The 23,186-nt window shown below is 47.3% G+C and overlaps 1 protein-coding gene across 3 annotated transcripts in view; it reads left to right on the top strand.

Moving 5' to 3' along the window:
* MAP3K9 (mitogen-activated protein kinase kinase kinase 9) overlaps positions 1-16,469 on the top strand; it is a 75,245-nt gene extending 58,776 nt beyond the window's left edge. Inside the window, exons 5-12 of one of the 3 annotated variants that reach the window (XM_081293290.1) lie at positions 150-325; positions 2,628-2,868; positions 4,478-4,600; positions 5,939-6,092; positions 9,231-9,299; positions 10,698-10,810; positions 11,853-12,656; positions 13,953-16,469. In XM_081293290.1, the coding sequence (XP_081149416.1) occupies positions 150-325; positions 2,628-2,868; positions 4,478-4,600; positions 5,939-6,092; positions 9,231-9,299; positions 10,698-10,810; positions 11,853-12,656; positions 13,953-14,437 (2,165 nt within the window). In that variant the 3' untranslated portion in view covers positions 14,438-16,469. Of the gene's footprint in view, positions 1-149; positions 326-2,627; positions 2,869-4,474; positions 4,601-5,938; positions 6,093-9,230; positions 9,300-10,697; positions 10,811-11,852; positions 12,657-13,952 lie in introns of all 3 variants that reach the window. The other 2 variants (XM_081293289.1, XM_081293291.1) reach the window with 2 other exon arrangements.
* The last annotated feature ends 6,717 nt before the right edge of the window (positions 16,470-23,186 follow it).

The raw sequence follows: 23,186 nt of genomic DNA, 5'->3' as shown, positions 1-23,186 counted from the left end.
TCCTGCTTGGGGTTACCTCAATTCCAGTCTCAGTTTTGGGAAGGAGAAAGAAGAGATCGTTTTCTGGTAAATGAAGTCATGTAATACCCTAAGTCTTCTGTTTGCCTCAGTCCATTCATGCTTTCTGTTTCCTCACGCTTTCCATTCAGACTGCTGGAATCCCGACCCCCATTCACGACCATCTTTCACGAGTATCCTGGACCAGCTAACCACCATAGAGGAGTCCGGTTTCTTTGAAATGCCCAAGGACTCCTTCCACTGCCTGCAGGATGACTGGAAACATGAGATTCAGGAGATGTTTGACCAACTCAGGGCCAAAGAAAAGGTAAGAGAGAAAAAAGGCAGGCGCTGGCTCAGTGGACCTTCTCCAGTGGGGCCTCTGGACTAAGTCTGTCCGACCACCCTGCTTCTGACCTGCCCTGACCACCTTCCTGCTGGGTAGCTATTTAATTGTCCAAGCCAGAGGAAAAGCACCACTGGACAGTGGTATCTCAATCTGCCAGCCACAATTACGAGAGGCTTCTGAGAAGGTCTCTTGGTTCTACGATGGACTTCCAGAAGGACTTTAGCTTCATATAGGGATAATTCAATATGAGAATAGCAATCAGAACATCCTGCCCAGTGTCTTGGTATCAGACTCAGAAACAGAATACGGGCCAGGAATGCCATGGGTTTGAAATTGTGGGACATTTTTCATGGAAAGGGTTCCAAGCGCAAGCCATCTGGGGAGTTCAGAGACTCCTGGCCTGCTGGAGATCTGTCTTTTTGTTTTAGTGGCCATTCCCCAAATGGCCCCTCTTTACCTCTTTGCTGTGTCTCTAGTAGACGGCATCCACATAGGCAAAGCCAGTCGTAAGCAATTGTGTGGCTCACACTGTAAGAGCACGCCTAAATCTAAGGGATATAGCGGGGCCCCTGAGGGTTGTCCACAGAGACTTGGTTAATTTCCTTTTCCCCTTCTCACTCTGCATTGTGGGAAGTTGGGAAGTTACTAGAAATATGAAAGCTAAAATTGCATGTAGCTAAAATTGTACATGCTTTATTGTTCCCAGTTGTTTTGCTTGGGAGATCTGATGAGACCTTTTTGTCCTGTTTATCCAGAGCCCTGTCACCAGCGTATAGGGAAGGTATTATTGTTCCCGTGTCAGAGCTGAGGGTCAGTGGCCTCCTTGTCATCAGAGCTAGTAAGTGGGGCAGCAGGACCTTGAACCTGGGCCTTCTGATTCTGAAATCTGTGTTCTTTGCAATATTAAGGTTGTTCCCTTACACAAATGACTTATAAATAATTTCTGGAGCTGATTTGAAGAGATTAGACTCCTATGGTACATAACAATCTGTACCTTGTACAGTTCAATATTGAGGGTTCTGCAGGGGAGTGGAGTAAGCTTAGGACAGATATTGGGTGGCTCTGAACTGGCCATTGAATGATCACGAGACACTTCTATCATTATTGTTCCAGCTAGAACTCCCAGAATGATCAGCTTCTTTTTAGATGGTTAAGCAGTGACTCTTGGTTACCTTTCTTTTGGTCAATAAAACTATAATATATATAAATATACATATGTATATATGATTATAAATTATATGTAATTATAAATTATATATGCCAGTAAGAAAAATGAAGACCATATTTTGTCAGCAGGTAGCTACAGTAATTCCACTGCCCCCTTCCATTTTCCATGGTTTTGCTTTCTGTGGTTTCAGTTACCCATGGTCAGCTATGGTTCAAAAAATATTAAACGGAACATTACAGAAGTGAACAATCCATCATAAGTTTTAAATTGCTTTCCATTCTAAGTAGGGGGGTAAAATCTCATGATGTCCCAGTAGGGACGCCAGCCATCCCTCTGACTGTGTACACTACCTGCCTGTTAGTTACTCAGTGGCTGTCTCAGTTATCAGATCCACTCATCCTCTATCAGTGCTCATGTTCAAGTAACACTTATTTTACTTAATAATGGCCCCAAAGCATGAGAGTAGTGATGCTGGTGATTTTATTATATTGCTATAATTCTATCTTATTATTGGTTATTGTTATAAATCTTATACTGTGCCTAATTTATAAATTAAACTTTTTCACAGGTATGTGTTATAGGAAGAAACATAGTATATGTAGGGTTTGATACTATTTGTGGTTTTAGGCATGCACTGGAGTCTTGAGATGTAGCCCCAAGGTCCAGGGGCACTGTTATTCTAAGAAGAGTCAAACCCATAATAGCTAGCTTTTGAAGAGCATGTACTATGTGCCAGCTGTTATAATTTATATGGTTTGTCTTATGCAATAGGATAATAATTGTTCCCTGTCTATGTTGTCAGTGCTAGTGACTTATGTTATTTGTCATGTCCTCATTGCTCCTCCTGCCCTGTCTCTAGAGCTTGGCCTTCGGTATTAGCATCTCTGGTTGTATCTCAGGATGGCTGTTCTGAGCCGTCCTTTCCCCATGACTGAGGGTGCTCAGATGTTCACTTACCAGCTCACAGATCAGCCCCCTCTATCCATGAGGCATCATGGGAGAGCTCTCCAGGATGCCGTGAGCACGAGCCCTTTGAGCTCTCAGGCCTTACTCCAGAGCCCCTCTGCATGGAGGACCCTGCCCTTCTCTCTGATGGTTCCTCCCATTCTGCAGGAGCTCCGCACCTGGGAGGAGGAGCTGACACGGGCTGCACTGCAGCAGAAGAACCAGGAGGAGCTGCTCCGGCGCCGGGAGCAGGAGCTGGCCGAGCGGGAGATCGACATCCTGGAAAGGGAGCTCAACATCATCATCCACCAGCTGTGCCAGGAGAAGCCCCGGGTGAAGAAACGCAAGGGCAAGTTCAGAAAGAGCCGGCTGAAGCTCAAGGATGGCAACCGCATCAGCCTTCCCTCTGGTCAGTGGCTGGGGGCCTAAAGTGGGAGGGGAGTGAGGAGCCGGTGTGGCAGGAGTTTGTGGGACCCATGCCCGAGTGTCACCTGTTGTCATGGGCCATTCTGTTCAGTGGAAAGACTGGCTTGCTGAAAATCTGCCCCACTCCAGGGGAACTGCCGGGGGTGTGAGTGAACACAGTGTGAAGACAGACTCGCAAGGTCCGGCTGCTGGAAGCGTGGCAGCCTACCCAGGTGCATCTCCCTTCAGACAAACCTGGAGAAGGAGGCTTCTAACAGGGAGAAAATTCCAGGACTGTGTATGTGAAACTAGAGGAGTCTTGGCTCTGTACAACCCATCACCCCAAGGTTTCTTTACTTAATTAGTTCTCTGAGGATAGTTGAGATTAGGTTTAGTGCATAAGAATTTACATAACCTTTCAGAAATGCACTGGATGAATAAAGGTCCATCATTTGTGTTACTGTAGCCTTGGGGGAAATGCAAGGAAATATGAAATAGAATCTTTGTGATGTATAATATATCCGTCAAGGGAGGTGAGTGCTTAAGTGTGTTTTGTTTTTAATGGACACAATGTCTTTATTTATTTATTCATTTTTATATGGTACTGAGGATCAAACCCAGGGTCTCACACACGTGTGAGGCAAGCGCTCTATACCACTGAGCTATAACCCCAGCCCTTAAATGTGTTTTTATGTAGATAAAAGTGCTCTGAATCTATAAAACCCCAGGAATCAAGCTTATTAGAAGTGTAGGAACCAAGGAAAAATGGTCTGATGAGAGCACCTGTAGAGGATGGTAAGCCTAGGATGGTGGCTTAGGCATAGACAAGGGAATTCATTCACTGAAATTGAGAGGGTGTGCCCACAGAACATGTTTGCTGTTTTCTTTTGTACATTTTTTTTCCTCTTCACATAGCATAGAGTCTTTAAGCACCTTTTGAGCATTTAGCCTGTGCCAGCATATTGCTGTGGGCTGGGGATGCAGGTATAGAAGCCATAATCCCACCTGCAAAGGGACCACAGTTTATTGGGGAGATCATCGTACAGACAAGGAGCTGAGTATCATGCCTCTCTGATGGTGAGGGGCTGAAATTCAGAGAAGTGGGTTTTACACTCTGTGTGATGTACCATATCTGCCTTTGGATGATGTTGGAATCAAGGCAACTTGACCACCTCCCTTGGTCCCTGGATTCCCTGCTCTGCCCACACTTAATGAGAAGCATTAGTCTCCCTGCATTGATCCCTGAGAAGATCATCTGAAACAGAGAATTTTGAGTTCCAATCCCTAGAATAATCAACAAACTCTCATGAGCTCAAAGCTGTTCTCAATGTGTAATCGCTCCATCTGTATACACTAAATAGAGAGCTTTATAAAGACTTGTCTAATGATGTTCACTCAGATAATGAATTTTCCATCAGTTCATACATTCATGTTGCCATGTCCCTTAGGAAAAAAGAGATGGTTCTGAAAGAGAACATTTCCCAGGTAAACAGATCTTTTCAGGGAACTGAGGCCTGTCTCTCAGGCCTGCCAGAAGACATCACCTCTCTTAAATGAGTTTGATGATGGGATAAGGCTAATGCACACTCCTGTGTTTGTCTTTCCTCAAGCAGATTTCCAGCACAAATTCACGGTGCAGGCCTCCCCAACCATGGATAAAAGGAAGAGTCTTATCAGCAGCCGCTCCAGCCCTCCTGCAAGCCCCACCATCATTCCTCGCCTTCGAGCCATCCAGTGTGAGACTGTTTCTCAAATTAGTTGGGGCCCCAAACACACCAGGGAACCTGTCCCCTGCTCTGTCCAACCGCCAGCTGGTCCAGGCTTGCTCCATGCATAACTTCTGCCCCCTACCCCCTCAACAGACGTATATACATGTACATACGCACACAGACCCTCAGCCCTACCCTGTCCCTCTCCATTAACTTTGCTGCTGCCTTCTTTACCTTTTGCTCCTAGTTAAATATCAGCAGAGGGATTTCCGGGTGCTGAAGGATCTTCAGTGAGTTACAAAGCAATCTGGAAACTGGTGTATAATGTAGATATAGGTTGTTGGTATCCTGGCCTGGGGACCTAATGTACTCTCTGCCCTATTTGGGACATTATTGTTTTTCTTTTGTCCATGTTTCCTAAGGAATGGCTTTTCCAAAGTCATTTTCTTAGCTCCTAAGAAAACTTGCAAATACTGTATAGTGGGCCAATCTTAGGCTTATTTTGTTTTTACTATAGTATTTGTTTAAAAAAGTACACACACACTTACACACACGGGTGTGTGTGTTTGTATATATAAATGTGGGTGTATATGAATGAATGGTTTCCCAATTTGAAAATAAATTTCACTTAAAAATCCTGGGTTTCTGACCTTCCTTGAGGATTCAGATCACATTAGAGGGTTTCTTTCTTTCTTTTTTTTTTTTTTTTTCATGTGACCAGAGTTGGCTGGAATCAATAGCAGTTTCCATATGCTTCCTATTTTGCTTCAGTGGCCTCAGTTCCCTATTTTTTTGGTAGTTGGCTCACTTCATTCATTTCTCATATGAGCCATATCTCTATAGCTTTCTATCAGAAGAGGGTTCTTCCTTCCTTATCTTTTCCTTTCCCTCTCCCCCTCTTCCTGACCACCTTCTCCAGAGCCTGGAAAGCCTCATTTTCTTCTTTCTAGACTATCTTCCAATAGTTCCTTTCTTCCACATTTTCCTTACCCACTGTCTCCCCCCACCCCACATTAACCTCTTCATTCCCCCACCATGCAATTCCACCCAGCAAAACAAGTTCTTTCAGTTACATCTGTTTGGAACTCTGGTGTCTGGTTGGCCTGAGCTCCAGCTTTATATTGGACTTGTAACCCTTTGGGAAGTTTCTCCATGTTTTTATTTTGAGAGTTAAATGGTTGGTAGCTGGGGACTCCGTTGCTTTCTTGTAAGGGTCCCTTAGGCACAGAGTTTCTGGTGAGGTCTAACTTCCCTGCAACTCTGAGTTGTTCCAGTCTGTCTGGTGGGGCAGAGGCTAGTTTAGATGGGGCCTGGGGCCGTGTCTGTTCATTTCTCTGGATCTTATCTAACCTTTGTTATGCACAGTGACACCAGGTGAAAGCAGCAAAACCTGGGGCCGGAGCTCAGTCATCCCAAAAGAGGAAGGGGAAGAGGAGGAGAAGAAGGCCACAAAGAAGAAGGGACGAACATGGGGGCCAGGGACACTTGGGCAGAAGGAACTTGCCTCAGGGGATGAAGGGTAAGAGCCAGATGATATGAAATTCTCTCTTATGTAAAGATGAGTGCATCATTTAAAAATACGATATGAAATACCTTTTGCTAGCCAGGCACCGTGGCACATGCCTGTAATCTCAGCTACTTGGGAGACCAAGGTAGGACGATCATGAGTTCCAAGGCCAGCCTCAGCAATTTAGTGAAAACTTGTCACAAAATTTTAAAAAAATAGGGGCTGGAAAAAAAGGGCTAGAGATGTAGCTCAGTGGAAGATTGTCTCTGGGTTCTGTCTTCAATGCTACAAAAAATAAAACACCCTTTTTCTAATGTGTATTCAATTGTAAACCTCGTGGTCTTTACAATTTACAGTTTTTTCCAATCTACTGGTTCCCAGGAACCTCCTAGGATAGGAGTTAGCAAACTTTCTTCCACAAAGGGCCAGATAATAAATACTTTAGGCATTGTGATCCATAAAGTTCTGTCTCAACAGTTCAACTCCTCTTTTGGAGCAAAACAGCCTTGGACCATGGGCAATATATAAATGAATGAGTGTGGGTGTGTTCCAGTCAAACTTTAGGAAAACAAGGGGTGGGCAGGATGTTGCCCACCAGTGCAGTTTGCTGATCCCTTCAGAGCAAGGAAGAAATATAGGAAGTTCTGTCTGAGTCTTCTACTCATACCTGGCTCTTCCTCTTAAAGCATCCATTCATAGTTCAGAGAACAGAGAGCAGGGGTTAACAGGAGGCTCATTCTGAAGCAGGGGCAGACAGAGAAACCAGCACTGATAGAGGTAATAGGCCATGAGAATTTCTTTCAGGTCTCACCCCAGAGTCACACTGACTACACCCCATGGGAAAAGCCCAGGGGGCCTTGGTGCTGTGAAAGAACTGTGTCCTCACTTGAGTGCTTGAGGCTAGAGGCCAATTTTCCCCTGAGTCTCAGTGCTTCACAGGCCAGGCACTCATAGTGTAGTAGTGGAGGGCTTGGCTGCTGACTCTAGATTGCCTAGCATGAATCCCAGCTCCACCCGGCTTTCTGTGTGAACTTGTATATTCTGTGGATTGGGGATGATATCAGTACGCATCCCACTGATGGGTAGCTGATATGAAGGTTTTCTGAGTTCTTCTTTGTGAAGTGCATAAATAATTTGCTGGCTCATAGGGAGCCTGTATACATACTGGCCAGGGTGAGTATTCCTTACCTCTTATGTAGTTCTGTTCCATACCCGAAGCATGGCTATCACAGTTTTAACTTCTTAGTATTCAACTCTAAGCCAGTAGTGTTTTATGACTTATTCTAAGTGTGAGAGAGTCCAACAGTCCTCTTCACCATTACATAGTGACTTTCCAAAGAGTTACTAAGGTTGGCTATTAGGTTTGCGGGTGCCCTGGTTTTGCTAATCTTTCAAATACTAAAATTTTCATGTCTAAAATCTATTTCCCCACATCAGATCTGAATTCAAGGTGAAAATAAAGGATTGACTTTCTGAAGCCAGGCTTCAGAAATCACTAGATGCCTTTGAATAGCAAAGTTAGATATGTAGGGCAAACTACCTATATTGTGTGTGGCTTCAGGATGAATCCACAGAGGACAGCAAATCACTCTACTCTACCAAGTTCTGTAGGAGCTGGAGCTTCCTAGTTGGTTCTTTGAGCACTGAGCTAGACAGGAGTTGAGCTGGGTTTGAGAAACTTGCTGACCCTGAGTCACTTGATATTTCTTCTTCTTTTTCTTTTCTTAATATTTTTTTAATTGCCTATGGACCTTTATTTTATTTACTTATATGCAGTGCTAAAAATTGAACCCAGTGACTCACACATGCTAGGCAAGCACTCTACCACTGAGCTACAGCCCCAGCCCATCACTTGATATTTCTGACATTATAATTCCAAATACCGTTAGCCAAGCTGGTTGTAGATTCCAGTAATTTCTTTATTTCTGCTTCATTTAAAGATACTTTTTGTTGGGCACAGTGACTTAACCTGTAATCTCAGCTCCTCAGGGAAAAGGATCACAAGTTCAAGGAAAGACTCAGAAATTTAGTGAGACCCTGTCTCAAAAAATAAAAAGGGGTAGGGATGTATTTCAGTGATAGAGTGATTCTGGGTTCAATGCCTACTACCCAAAGAGGGAATAAGATACCTTTTATCTTGGTATTAAATTAATCATATTTCACATTACAGAATATCAACTTGTACTTTTCTTTTTCCTTACATAGGTTTGTCTTCATACTTTTTTTGCGGGAGGCGGGGGTGCCAGGAATTGAACCTAGGAATGCTTAACCACTGAGCCACATCCCCAGTCCTTTTTGTATTTTATTTAGAGACAGGGTCTCACTGAGTTTCTTAGGGCCTCAATAAATTACTGAGACTGGCTTTGAACTCTCCATCCTCCTGCATCAGCCTCCTGAGCCCCTGGGGTTACAGGTATGTGCCACCAATTACCTCAGAGGCTTGAGAAAACTCATAACTGTTGAAGCAATTAAAAATCTCATCTATCTCATGATTATATATCATGTATCTCATGATTATCAGTTCCCATTAAAGAAATAAAAGTGGATTTCATCTAGTTCTGAGTAAAAAAATCTCTTTGATGTCAGAATTTTTATTCTTTTGGTACCAGGGATTGAACTTAGGAATGCTTAACTGAGCCACATCCCCAGTTCTTTTTATATTTTATTTAGAGACAGGGCCTCGCCAAGTTGTAATTCTCCTGCCTCAGCCTCCCACGCTGCTGGGATTACAGAAAATTTTGAGAGCCTCTCTCTATATTTCTAATTTTAGAGTGTGTTGATTGAAGAAAATATGTAATGGCAGTAATTTATCTTGAATTCAGTAACATTAAGTGAGCGTGTATCTTCCTGCTTTTCACAAATGGTACAGCTCTATAGGACACATACACACTTGTCTCAGGACAGCTTGGTTATCTGGATTCACAGACCCACCCTGCAGTCGCCCTGGGACCTTGGTCCTACAGATAGGAGGGCTTGGGCCTGAAGCAGCTCAAACAGGCCATCTTGTTAAGTTTCCTTCCTGGTGTGGACTTTGCTGACTGGACCTGGGGAGGTGACTGGCAACATAGCTCAAGCCCAGCCTTGGGATCTCGGCTATGGGAGAAGCTGAGCAGAATGAGCCTCACTACTGATTCTCTTTATTCATTGAAGATCCCCTCAGAGGCGTGAGAAAGCTAATGGCTTAAGTACCCCATCAGAATCTCCACATTTCCACTTGGGGTGAGTCTAATCCTCACCCTTTCACCAGCTGTGCTGGCAGCAATCATCCTTCCATTTCCCGTTCTCATACCCCATAGAACCAGGTCTCATCACTGCAAAGGCTGAGCTGAGTTTTGTGTTTTTTTAAGAGCAATACCATTGTGCACTTTGGGAAATTTCCTGTGTTGATCTATCACTTTCCTGACCACTCCAGTATTTAGGATCCTCCTGGCACCCTTAGCGTTAGGAAGAAGATCCATGGCTATTTATCCTTTAGTCTTGAGCACTGGTGTTGACTTGCTAATCTGGATTTCCTTGGACCCAGAGCTGGAAGTGATAAAATTACCAGTTGGAAGTCCCAGGCTGTAGGTTTAACAGCAGGCTCCTCCCTGGCTCTTTATTTTGGTTGAAACCAGTGGACGTTGGGAGGTACTCGAATCCACTGGTATGTCTTTCAGCACTTGAAACATCTTGCTGAGGTCAAGGGAAAAGGTCAGACCTTCTTTTGCGTTCAGAGTGGCCTGGGACTCAGGGGAGAGTGGGCTTTGTTGAATGGGTCTTCAGCATTAAAAAAAGAGCCACCTTTGGTTATTCTGTGGGATCCCCCAAACCACCACAGCATATGGATTCCTCAGTGCTCCTGTTTACTGTCCTCTAGGGAAGAAGACCAGTGCTTCCTGCCTCTGACACCCCCATCATATTAGGGGGTTTGTGGGATACCCTGTCTGTCCTTGGTGAGATACTGGCTTGCTAAATGAGCTGATCACAGGGATTTGAGAGCAAGCTGATATCCTCTTTCTCTCCATCCCCACACAAACCAAGGGCCGGAGTACAGCATAAAGTACTACCCACATAGGTCTGTCCCAAAGTGCACAGGGTTGGTGATGCTTTGTTGGTTGATTTTTTTTTTTTCTTTTTGAAAAATGTATGGCTTTGAAAGTGGCCTAAGCATGCCAGGAGTTTGAAAGGAGGATTGAGCAGTGGCGTGAATGGGGCGGCCCAGCCCATTTCTGCTGGATCATCTGCCCATGCTTGCTTTGTATTGCAAGTATCGTCTTTGCATTGCGGTATTTCTAATGTCACGAGTGTGTTGTGTTCAGTGTTTGTGGATTTTCTCCCTTAAGAAGGGATCAGGCAGGACCCCCATTCACTGGGCAGTCCTTATTCTGTCTGCCCACCCTGCCCCCCAGCTCTCTCCACAGTTCCACAGCATGTGAGGAGGGTGGGTCAAACTGCTGCTTTTCTTTCCCTAGAGCATGTACACTTCTGTTTGTGCAGAAGGTGGGCTCAGTGAGATGCTGCCTGGACCCTAGGTCCTCATTGTGATCAGGCAGACAAGGAAAGGCATTTCCTCAGCCCTTGGAGGCTAGGTGAGGAAAGTGGCCACTTCTGACAGTCTTCTCATTTCTTCTTCTTCAGCCTCAAATCCCTGGTAGATGGATACAAGCAGTGGTCGTCCAGTGCCCCCAACCTGGGAAAGGGCCCGAGGAGTAGCCTGGCACTGCCGGGGTTCACCAGCCTTATGGAGATGGGTAAGCATTTCTCTGGTCTTTGTTCTCTCCCTAGTCCTTCAGGGAATTCTTGGCCATTTCCAGGACTGTTTAAGGACCCCTAATACTGCTTAATGGTATTTGTCTTAGCTTTTACTCGACTCCCACCCATTCTGTCCTTTGTTTGTCTGTTCTGTACCCGTTTCATCGAGTTTCTAAATCACAGTTTTTTCCTGCTGTCATGGAGCCTACCTTTGGCTTCTTATCCCAAGGGGCCAGTTGGAGTCTCCTTAGGGCAAGAGAAGGGTGAGGCCTTGAATCAGGCATTTCCTGTCCCTGACTCTGTGGATAGGGGAGCCCACCAAGTGGGGGATGGTGATAGAAGACACTGCAGCTGTCCTCCCAGGAGGCTTACCAGTGTCATCCTCTGATTACTGAATGGTGGGTAAGTTCTCCAGGCGCTCTCTCAGGTGATATTCTTATCTCTGTAGATTTCTAAGGTCATTCCATCCATGGAGCCAATTATAGGGGATTCTAATCCTTTGTGGAGACTAGTCTTAAGTTGCTGAGCTGCCATTCTAGAAATCCAAAAGTCCTTCCAATTTTAAGGTACGAAACTATTAGGAATGTTTCTGTTCTATCCAGTGTTCTAGAGACTTGTGCTTTATTTGAACTAAGGGTTTCTGTGGGACTCAGTGGTAGAGTACTTGCCTAGAATATGAGGTCCTGGGCTCAATCCCTAGCATTGCGTGCGCACGCACATGCACACACACACACACACACACACACACACACACACACGTGAGGTTCAAAGAAGTAGCAAATTACAGATCTTCTTTCCTAAAAATAGGAAAATGGGCTCCGGAATGTGGATTCATTTCCCCGTGTTGGTCGCAGCTGCGTGTCGGGGAATGCAGCCCTTTTGGTTCCATGTCCATTCCAGGTCCTGCCCATCAGGCCGTTTGACTTTGGCATCCCTGACACTGAGTCAGGAGGCCTGGAGTCAGGGGAAAGGACCAGATTCTTCTTCTTGCTGCTTTGTACCCATTTCTTTTTTTCTCCTCCACTCCTCTCATCTTCACAGAGGATGAAGACAGCGAAGGCCCAAGGAGTGGAGAGAGTCGTCTACAGCATTCACCTAACCAGTCCTACCTCTGTATCCCGTTTCCTCGAGGAGAGGATGGGGATGGCCCCCACAGTGATGGAGTCCATGAGGAGCCCACCCCAGTCAACTCAGCCACCAGTACCCCTCAGCTGACACCAACCAACAGCCTCAAGCGCAGTGGTACCCATCACCGCCGCTGTGAGGTGGCTCTGCTTGGCTGTGGGGCTGTCCTGGCAGCCACAGGCCTAGGGTTTGACTTGCTGGAAGCTGGCAGGTGCCAGCTGCTTCCCCCAGAGGAGCCCGAGCCACCAGCCCGGGAGGAGAAGAAGAGGCGCGAAGGTCTTTTCCAGAGGGCCAGCCGTCCTCGACGGAGCACCAGCCCCCCCTCCCGAAAGCTCTTCAAGAAGGAAGAACCCATGCTGCTGCTGGGGGACCCCTCCGCTTCCCTGACGCTGCTCTCTCTCTCCTCCATTTCTGAGTGCAACTCCACCCGCTCCCTGTTGCGCTCCGACAGCGATGAGATCGTGGTGTATGAGATGCCAGTCAGCCCCGTCGAGGCCCCACCCCCGACCCCGTGCACCCACAATCCCCTGGTCAATGTCCGTGTGGAACGCTTCAAGAGAGACCCTAACCAGTCCCTGACTCCCACCCATGTCACCCTCACGGCCCCCACGCAGCCAAGTGGTCACCGGCGGACTCCTTCTGATGGAGCCCTTAAGCCTGTAGCTCTCCAAGCCAGCAGAAGCCCCTCCAGCAATGGGTTGAGCCCCAGTCCTGGAGCAGGTGAGTCCTGGGTGCTTCCTCTCTCCTCTGTCTTTTGTACCTCCCAGGGAGTGAAGGTGTAGGTGCCTCATTTCCTCTTTCTACTTCTGGATCTGAGTAAGCCCCATTCCACCTCTTACTCAGCCAAGCAAGAATTACTGATCTGAGGTCAGGGAGGTGACCAGGGTTGGATGGGGCCACAGGGCAGGGATCTTTCCTGGCAACCGAAAGAAGACAAGTGGGTTCTTGGAAGAATCAGACCTGGTACCACACTGTCATGTCCAGGCCCTGGGTCAGGGTAGAGCACTGCTGTGCAGGCAGTGTCCAGAAGGGGCAGGAGTCTAGCTTCTAACCGGAGGGTACCCTGGATACTAGGAAGGAATGCTGCGCTGCAGGTAGGAGGGCGTTTTCTGCCACGTAGCTGGTTGCAGGTCTTCCATTACAACATCAGCTCAGACACACTCACAGGAAGGCTTCCATCTGTCAGCTTGCTTGTTACCACTCATCCCTGACTCACCTGCCTCAGCAGACATGGACACGTGTCCAGGTGAGTTACTACCCATGTGCACACACTTACCTGCTGTATCCGACACCTGGGCATACACACACTCAAACCCAGGTTTTCCCTGTCACCACCCTTGCTCCCTGGAATATCTCAGACTGACTTAGAGTTGGCTCCAGTCCAGGAGGAGAAGCAGGGAAGGCCATACCTTTAGTGAGATTTAGGTGTCAATGACAATTATATTTTTACCATTGACTTGACCTTCCTCTTAATAGGCTTTTGTATTCTCAGATATAAACCTCTTTGGGAACAGACACTCCATATTGCTACTTAGACTTCTGTTCCTATCATACATTTATTAAATGATGAAGAATGAATGACAGACATTTCCTTAAGTCAGGGGTCAGCAAACTGGGGCTTTGCAGGTCATGCAGTTTCTCTTGTAACCACTCAGCTATGCTGCTCTGGTTGGAAAGCAGGCATTGAGTATCTCCAACACATGTTCCATTCAGACTTGATTTACAAACACATGTGGCCCATTTGTGGCTCTTTTGCCAGCATCTGCCTTTAGTTAATTCATTGCAGATAGGACACTCATTACTATTATTGGATACAGGGACCTTGGCCTAGGTATCCCCAATACCACCCAGCACACTACATGGCACATAGTAGTCATAGTAGGCGTTCGGTAAGTATTTGTTAATTCTTGTTATTCCAAGTGCATAGGGAGATGGCAGGGTGGGGAGAGCAGTGAATATCTGACCCAGAAAGACAGTGCCATCATCTGATGCTTCTCCCTTTGTCTTCTTGACCAGGAATGTTGAAAACCCCCAGTCCTAGCCGAGACCCAGGTGAATTCCCCCGGCTCCCTGACCCTAATGTGGTCTTTCCCCCAACCCCAAGGCGCTGGAACACACAGCAGGACTCTACCTTGGAGAGACCCAAGACTCTGGAGTTTCTGCCTCGCCCACGTCCCTCTGCCAATCGGCAAAGGCTAGACCCTTGGTGGTTCGTGTCCCCCAGCCCTGCCCGCAGCGCCTCCCCAGCCAACAGCTCCAGCACAGAGACACCCAGCAACCTGGACTCCTGCTTTGCTAGCAGCAGCAGCACTGTGGAGGAGCGGCCTGCCCTTCCAGCCCTGCTCCCATTTCAGGCAGGGCCGCTGCCCCCCACCGAGCGGACGCTTCTGGACCTGGACGCAGAGGGGCAGAGTCAGGACAGTACCGTGCCGCTGTGCAGAGCTGAACTTAACACACACAGGCCTACTGCTTATGAGATCCAGCAGGAATTCTGGTCTTAGTGTGAAGAGGGGCATGGGCAGGCAAGGGGGAAGCAGGAGGAGATGGAGGGAGCTGGCTGGCACAGCCCTTTCTCAGAATTGGGCCCCCTGAGATCCAGCCCTACTTCTTGCACTGAAAATGCACTTTGAAGATGGAAGGGATGGAAACAGGGCCACTTCAGAGGGTCTCCTGCCCTGCAGGGCCTTTCTAATCAAGTCCACTGGAGGGGCTGCGGCCATCAGCTCTGGCTGTGTAGGGGAGGGAGGGGCGCGTGCATGTCCCCCACCCTCCACAGTCTTCCTCGCCTTTAGGGTGACCCTGCAGAGTCATCCAGCCAAATCTGTCTGCTGCTTCTTCTCCTCAGCCAGTTGGGTATGCCCAGAGTTGGCCTGGGGGGGGGTCCCTTTGTTAGCCCTGAGTTCAACCTTCCCACACACCAGTATTGGATGTTCTGTGATTGATTTTGCTACTAGTCCACTCCCCCTCAGCATCTGTGAATTGGAGTCTCTTTTGATGTGAGATGTGAGCTATCCTGTGTCCCAAGCCCTTTTGTGCCAGCTGAGGACTGGGGCCAAGGTAGCCCAGTGTGGAAGCATAAGGGCGGATGGACCTGGCACTACCTACCTGTACTTCCAGGTCCTCCGTCTATGTATCTGAGCACACAGGTGGTAAGAGGAACTGGCTCAGTGAGAATCCAGGAAAGGGGAGGGAGTTAGGGAAAGTATAGCCAGGTTGCATCGAGGAGGGTGGTGGAGTCTATCCTTGTTTGTTTGTTTGTTGGAAACACTCAAGGGCAGAAACCAGCATCTGTTGCAGGGCCCCCATCTGCCTTCCTGGGGTCAGAATACGGTCACACCATGTGCTGAAACAAACATATGCTCATCCCAGGAATAGCTGCTTGGTCTGCTTCCTGGTGCCAGTTCTGAAGTCAGAGAGTTCTGTGTTCATCTCTTTGGTTGTCAGATCTTTATGTGTTACGCCCTTCCTTTGGTCTTCCCACTAATCCCTGCAATCAGTGGGCTTCAGGTCATGTGGTTGGTTGGTAGATATCTCCTTGTTGCCCCAGAACTGGGGTGGGCCCTAGATGCTGGGAGTTGGAATGGTGAAGATTCCTTCTCATCTGGGCCATTCATTTTTGTGACACCCAAGCCATTCGTAATACCCTTTGTAAATGGATATGGCACAGTGATACTGTTTATAAGGTGTTCAGTGAGCCGTTGATGTATAATAGCCTTCAAGTCCCAAGGACTGGAAACTGACCAAGGCCACCTCTGTCTCTGTGCACAGTTAGCTCTCATGCTGTGCTCTGCACCACGAGCTGGGTAGAAAGGACAACAGGAACCCACCCTGACTTGTCCGGCATTTGTTTCCTGGATGTGAATGTCGAGCTTTAGCAAAAACTTTCTCATGTATTTCTTCACTGTCCTCCTCTGAGGCTTCCGGTGTTGTATGTGAACCGTGATCTTCCTGTGGCAATAACAGCCTGATTAGAAGTACAGCCCTCAGGTCCTGCTCCTCTTCCCTCAAGACTGTAAATGTTGCTCTACTGCCTTTTTTTTTTTTTGTGAAATATTCTGTGGTTGGAGGTCTGTCTGCAGGTTCCTTGTCTGTTGTCTGGATGCCAGAATGGGGAGCTGGTGCAGCTGGCACCAGTGGCAAATCTGGTCATTGCTCTTTGTCTGTAACTATGACAGAAGTCCTGCCCTGTGGAGGACTAAAGAGGGGACCTTGGTTCTCACATTGTTCCTTGCTTTATGAGCCCATTTGCTCTCTGGTTCAAGGGCCCTTCCAAGGCTTGGGGGGCCCCTGGCTCCTGGTGTTGTCACCCAGGATTTTGTTACTGCATCTCATGTCTCTCCTTCTTTTGTTCAGTGAAGTCAATGTGTAACAGATTATTGTTATTATTTCAGTGCTGGGGATTGAAACCAGGGCCTCACGCATGTCAGACAAGGGCTGTACCATTGAGACCCGTCCCCAGCCCTGTGTGAGATTACGTTTGCCCCCATACCCTACTCCTCAGCTAGGAGAGGAAAAAATGTGAATCCTGTGAGCAGTTTGAGCCAACCCATGAGGACGATGAGCTTCCCTTGGTCCCTCGAAAACCTCAGCCCCTTGGTCCCTCGAAAACCTCAGCCCCTAAGCCATGAACATGACTTGTATACCCTTGGCTCCCTTAGGTAGGCTTTAGTCCATGGGTGATGCGAACCGTGCTGGCTCTAAACCTGCTCTGTTGCTCTTTTTTTTTTTTTTTTTTTTTTTTTTACTTTTTCCATTTTGTTAGTTTGCAGCCATCCTTCTTGGATAGACTAGTGTGATGGATATAGCGTAAACTGTGAGACAGCCACCTGCCCTTGAGTGAGGGTTCAATCCAGTTTTTATTCGTCCATGCAGTGGAAACACAAAGGAAAGCTGGGTCTTTACTATGGACATACTTGTACCTGAAAGAAGTGAAAGCAGGCTTATTCTAAAGAGGCTGCTGTGAGTCTGCGTGGGCGGAGATAGAGGAGTTACCATCTCAGTTCCTCCAAGCCTGCTCTTCTGGGGCCCTGCCTGCCACACTCTCTGGGCAGGGCTGAAGGGGGCGTAGAGATCTAGATAGTATTAGTTGGAGTGAGGTTTTTTGTCCACTCAGGTTTCCTTGCTCTCTGATCGTGGTCAGGAGCAGGCTTGAAGCTGTGAAGGAGCCATGTGAGCAGCCAGAGCCAGCCTCCCCCTTTCCCTGTCCTCCTCTCTCCTCAGAGGCTTCTGTCCTGCTCTTACCAGGTGTCACTACATGGAAGACGGTGATGGGAATAGGTAGTATGTGCTCTGCACCATCTCCTTGGATCCTTCAACTCCTATTGCTAATTCTAAACTCAATTGTCCTCCAGTGTCCCCTTGGGGGGGATCCAAACCACTGCCAGAAGCTCTACAGATGTCCAAGTTATCCTTTGTTGCCTACCCCCCTCCCCCCGCCCCATAAGGCTTTGGTGAATGCTCTTAACTTAGCATCCTTTGGCACCCCCAGAGTCTGGCAGTAACAATGATAACAAGAACATCCTACATTTGAGCAACTCGGAATAGTGCTAGCTGGCTTTGCCTCCTGATCTTTACAGAGTGGCGTCATTTTCCTTCTACATTTGATATGCTGTCTGAAACAGAAGGGGAGAATGCTTAAAGAAGATGATTTGAATGAAGAGAAATTAAAAGACCATGGGGACTGATTGCCAAGTCAGGCCACCAGGCTCTGAGGCTGAGCAAGTTAGCTGTTCCCATCCTGCTGTTTTTGAGTGACCTCAGGCTTGTCCCTTAGCCCCTCTGGGTTTCCTTCCTTTAAAAGCTGTTATCATATGCTTCCCTCAAAAGGGCAGTGGGAGTCTCTGGATCAGAGAAGGGCAGTGAGGCGCTGGCTCTCTGCCAACTCCTAGAGGAAGCTTCCTCCACCTCTGCAGGATGAATTGGCTGAAGTTGACTGTGGTTCTTGCCACCCTGGTCTTAGGGGATTTTGCTTTTGTTTTATCCTTTGGCTTCTGAAAGAGGAGATGTTTGGAGCTGGCTTAGTGTGACTAATGGGCCCCATGGCCAGCATATGCTCTGCGACCACTTTATGTAGCACTTGGTGTTGACCAACATCTTTCCCTAACCCCCACTTTACCTGGCAGGCTGGCTGTTCTCACCATTTGTGTCTTAACGAGGAAGAAATGGGAAGTGGCAGGTTGGGCCAGCATCTGAGTGACAGTTTGCTCTCTCTTAATTTGGGGGGATCACTGACACAGTCTGATTTGACAAGAGCCACAGTCTGATATCATAAGGCCAGTTCCTGCTGGAGAATCTTGGGAAAGGGTCCCCTTGCTTGTGGGACATCTGCATCATGGGATGGGGTTCCTTACAAAGCCCCTTTCCCCCAGACCACTGTTGCTCAGGGACACAAGAAGACACCCCCTTTACATCTAACATTCTTAACTCATAAAGTTCACTTTTTCTTGCTCCGGCTGAACCCCAGGAGGTCTACTACTCATCTACATCCCCAGCCCTTTTTATTTTTTATTTTTTAATTTTGAGACAGGGTCTTACTACATTGCCCAGGCTGGCCTTGAGTTTGTGACCCTCCTGCCTCAGCCTTCAGAGTCCTTGGGATTGCCCTGATCACAGAGCAAAGAGCAGCTGGTACTGATGACTAGATGGCTGTGAGGGGTTTAACCCAGGGTTGAAATAGCCATCTGTCTGGTGGCCCCCATGAGTGCAGAGCCTTGCACTTTTCCTGATGTGTTTATTTGAGCCTGTGCCTGTGATTGAGGTTGTGAGGGGACCAGGTCAGATGGTTGGAGACACTCAACCATTTCTGGAAGGACTTAAGAGAAGAAGCAAGTCTAGCTGCTTGTGCACTGCTAGGCATTTCCTGAGGACATCACCAGATTGTGAACCTGGGGCAGAGGTGAGTGTAAACGCCCCCCCCCCCCCCCCCCCGCATTCTGAACACAAGGAAACCTTGTGGTAAGAACCTGGTAATATGAGCTGTCCACTTATTAGCTATAAATTTGCAAATGTCTTTCTCTCTCTGGACCTCAGAAGCCCAACTGAACTGGAATATGGCTGCCTTCCCGAGCTGAAGCCCTGTAACTTTAAAATGTATGATCCTAGCCAGGCACCGTAGCATGCACTTTCAGTCCCATCTACTGAGGAGGCTGAGGCAGGATGATTGCTTGAGCCCAGTAGTTTGGGATCAGCCTAAAAACATATTGGGACTCTGTCACTTAAATGTGTGGTCCTGGAGCTCCAAGTCCAATAGTGATAGGCCTTACCTTGCTAGATTGCTTCCCTTGGTGGAGAAAAGGATGTGTGTGACTGTATGTGTGGTCGTGGGTCAAAGGCAGTTGAACATCGGCTACTTCATGTAGTTCACCCATGCTTCATATGGGGTCTATTGCCTCCTTGACTTGACTGGAGAATGACTTCTTGTCAAGATACAGTTATTATTAGGAGCACATTTCCAAATGTCTCTTTTTTTCAGGCAAAATGATGTTTTTCTAGAGCAAGAATTCACACCTGTAATCCCAGCGACTCAGGAGGCTGAGGGAGGAGGATCGTAAGTTTGGGATCAGCTTTGGTAACTTAATGAGACCCTTTATCAAAATAAAAAAAATAAAGAGGAACTTAGTGGTAAAGATCTCCTGGGTTTAATCCCTAGTACCAAAAGAAAAAACGATGAATTAATTCAAATTAACAAAAACCCACATATAAAAGCAAACCCCATTACTCCTTCTGAGGAGACCTCAGGCCTAGTCTTTCCCCTGGCATTGCCACCTGGATGCTCTCCACCTCGAGTGCTGGTGTTGGAAAGTGGGAGGTCAGAGCTGAAACCCTGCTTGATTCATAGGTGCCTAATTAGCCTGACCCAACCCCCAGGCTTCTGATTGGCTCTGCAGGCCAGATGAGTCTCATTGTTTTTCTCAGATTGTTTCTAAGTATTCTCTTCATACCCATGAGCTGTCCATTTCTGTTGCTGGATGGACCCTGAACTCCCTAGCTGCCTGGGGAGCCCTGGTCTTGGCTCTTCAGAATGTTGGATTCTTTTGCTGAGCTCAAGCCTGTAGGACTCATCCTTCCTGATTCTTGCTACCCGTGCTTCCTGCATCCACTCTATTGAACCTGCTTTGGAATTTGAGCTGAAAACTCCAGGCTCAGAGCCCAGCTGGTAACCAGAGCTGGGAGCCTTTCCATGCATCTCTTTTCCCTTTGGAAACAGACCCCCACTTCCCCCTCACCCATCTTCCCTCCTGACTTGTCTGACCTTCTCTTCCTGCAAACACCCACTTCTTAGTTTTACTAGACTGATTAGCAGGTGTGGATGTGACAACTGGATCGGTGTCTCAGGATGGGATACTGGACTATAATTCCAGGGGTTCAAAGACAAGACTTTCCCATTAGGATGTGTGGGGTGGACCCCCTGACATTCTGAACTCCTGGTAAGCAAAGGCCCCATGGACGGGGTGTTACTTGTTCTGTCCTTGCTGAAGTTCAGGTTCAGGTTTCAGAAGTCATGTGTTGCCCACATTTCTGAAGTCTTCAGCAGCATTGTGAAGCAGATTTTGTATTTTCATTTTTTTTTTTTTTTTTCCTGGACGCCCTTTCCCTGAGTCTTGAGTGAGGCAGAAGCTCTCTGGGAATGTTCACGCATTGGCTTAACAACAGTGCAGCATCCCGTTTTCCACCTGGGACCTGTAGTTGGAGGTGGCTTTTCCTTGGCTGCTCTTCAGGCTCTCTGAGGCTAATATGTATGTGTGGGGGTGGGGGTGGGGGATGGTGGAATGATGGCGGCAGAGAGGGTCCTGTAGATTCTCATCTGAAACCTCATTGGGAGATCTTTGGATTCCAGGATTCAGAAGTGAATGGAGGTTTTTCTGCCCTCACATGGCAAGAGCAGTGATCCCTAGCACTGTGACTGATAGGGAGCCCCCCCCAACCTCCCCTGCCCTCTACCAGAATCTTCTTCACCACCATTATTAAACTCTGTCATCTTTATTTCATTCTCACTATTTATTCAACCTCCCATTTCATAAGCCATGTTGTCTGTGGCCCTTTTCTTCATCTCCATCAGAGTGAGGCATGAATTTATCCTGGCCTAGATATGGAGGCCAATAATAAACTATAAGAAACCAATAAGTTTCTGCTACGTAGGAGGCAATATCCTCAGGATTTATGGACATACATTTTTTTGACTCCTTATAGTAATCCTGGGAGCTGGGTGTTACCCCCACCTCAGGCTGGGTCGACTGAAGCTCAGATGGTTACATGACCTGCTGGTGTCACAGCGGGAAGCAAGTTGCTGACCGAGACTGTTCTGATGTCCTCTTTTTCTCCTCTGAGCACAATTTCTAGGCCACTGCTCAGAAGCCCTGAAATGAACTTAGCCTTGCTCAGGCCAACCTAGGCTTAGAGTTGTCTTCTGTCCAAGGAGGAGCTGTGTCCCTTGGCTCATCTGCCATCTGCCTGTGTGGCTGGACTCGCCGCCTCCCATCGCTCAGCTGACTTCTCTGCTCCTGGCGGCTAACTCCGCCACCATTTCCTCTCTATGATACTTCAGGGATTTGTGCGGCACCCCAGAAGGCTGTGGGCCTCTCTCCAGCCCACAGTTGCCCCATTATGGATCTTCATTACAACTTCACTCTGCTTCTCTTTATCTCCACTTGAGCTTGGAAGCCTGACTCTAGTGTGTCTCCTCCTGGGGAACTTGGAATTAGGCCGTTGCCTTTGTGTCACAGTGAGCCACGGGCCTTTGGTAGCCAGCTATAGCAAGCAGGTGATAAACTCACCCACATGCCCCTCTGCTTCCCCTCACTACCTATTCTGCACGTTTGTCCACAACCACACTTGTCCACCCACAGACATAGCATGGTCTAAGACTTTTTTTAGAGGACTTTAAGGAAGGGAGTTAGAGATGGATTTTACTTCGTTCACAGAAATGCTTTCTTTGTGATTTTCTTCTTAGGGCCTTTGAGTCCAGGTAAAGTGAAAGGTCCCATATGTGTTTGCTTTGTTCCTATGTAATTAGCGACTTGTTTTCATCCCAAAATCTTCTTTGCACCAATGTCTTATCCACGTGTCCTGACCCTGTGTCCTGAATTTCCATTTTTGCTTTGGGATTTAAGTTATTGTATGTCATGACAATATTTAAAAATTGAAAAGTCCTGAAGGAAACTTAGTGGGTTCTTTTCTTTGTCTTCTTCTTTCTTTCTTTTTCTTCTTTTTTTTTTTTTTCCTCCTATTTTCGAGGTACTGTAAATTGTCAACTAGGGGATGCCAAGCAGGCTTGGTTCAATGGCTAAACCTCTTATTGTATTACAGTGTAATGCTGATCTCAGCCTGGTCTCCACGCCAGAGCACACAGAGACTTGAATAAAACTGTTATAATGATTACTTCTGGTTTGCCATGGTCCTTTGTAAACTTGCCCTTTCCCTTTTCTTTTTTAATTAAGCCAGATGTCCAAGTAACGGGCTGTTCCCAGAGAATTTTTATATGTAGGTTAAAAACCATGAGGAGAGACGGAGATGCAGAGAAGGGGCGGTGAGTGAGCAGACTCTCTGAGGTTCCTCAACCTCCCAATAGGACCATGGGACCCTTGAGAAAGATGCTGCTGTACCTGTCCAGATGACTTGATGTGACCATAGGTCATGGATTTGGGTTTTCTGAGCCCCTTGTGTGTGTGTGTCACCTCCTGCTCCTTACCACTATACCATGGCCTTCCTGGTGAGGTTGTGGGGCTAGGAGGACAAACAGGAATGGAGCTGTCAACAGGTAGATGAGATATGCTGGCCGAAAGTCAAGGACCCCTGTGCTCTGATCCTCTGAATGGCTACTGTCAGCTGTGTGACACTGGGTGAACCACTTCCTCTTCTTCTGGAGCAAGCTGGTCACAAAGCAGCCTTTGTGCTCCCACTGTCCATGACTTTGGGTTCGATGGGGATGAGGATAGAGTGGACAGGACGACTCTTGTTTGGGACGGTTTTTCACCATTAAGTCTTCTACTTCATCATTCAGCGACAGCCAGAAAAATAGCTTCTGAACTTAAAAATTAAGACAGCTTTCCACTTTAATGCTGTGACCTTTCATTTCAGTCCTAACCTCTTTGCCTCATTTTCTGACACGTGGGGAAGAATGACGGAGGTGGAGTTTTGTGCTGGATGCTTGGACTGTGTGCTGAATCTCAAGGTAAGTTTGATCAGGGTCCAGACAACCTTTGTAAAGCCAAATGGGCAAAGACGAAATGTTGACCAAACTCTGTTGGCGCC

Source organism: Spermophilus citellus, assembly GCF_964194105.1.
Source record: "Spermophilus citellus genome assembly, chromosome: 4".
In the NCBI taxonomy this organism is placed as follows: Eukaryota; Metazoa; Chordata; class Mammalia; order Rodentia; family Sciuridae; genus Spermophilus; species Spermophilus citellus.
Note: the sequence above shows the minus strand (reverse complement) of the source record. Positions and strands in the feature narration are given on the sequence as shown.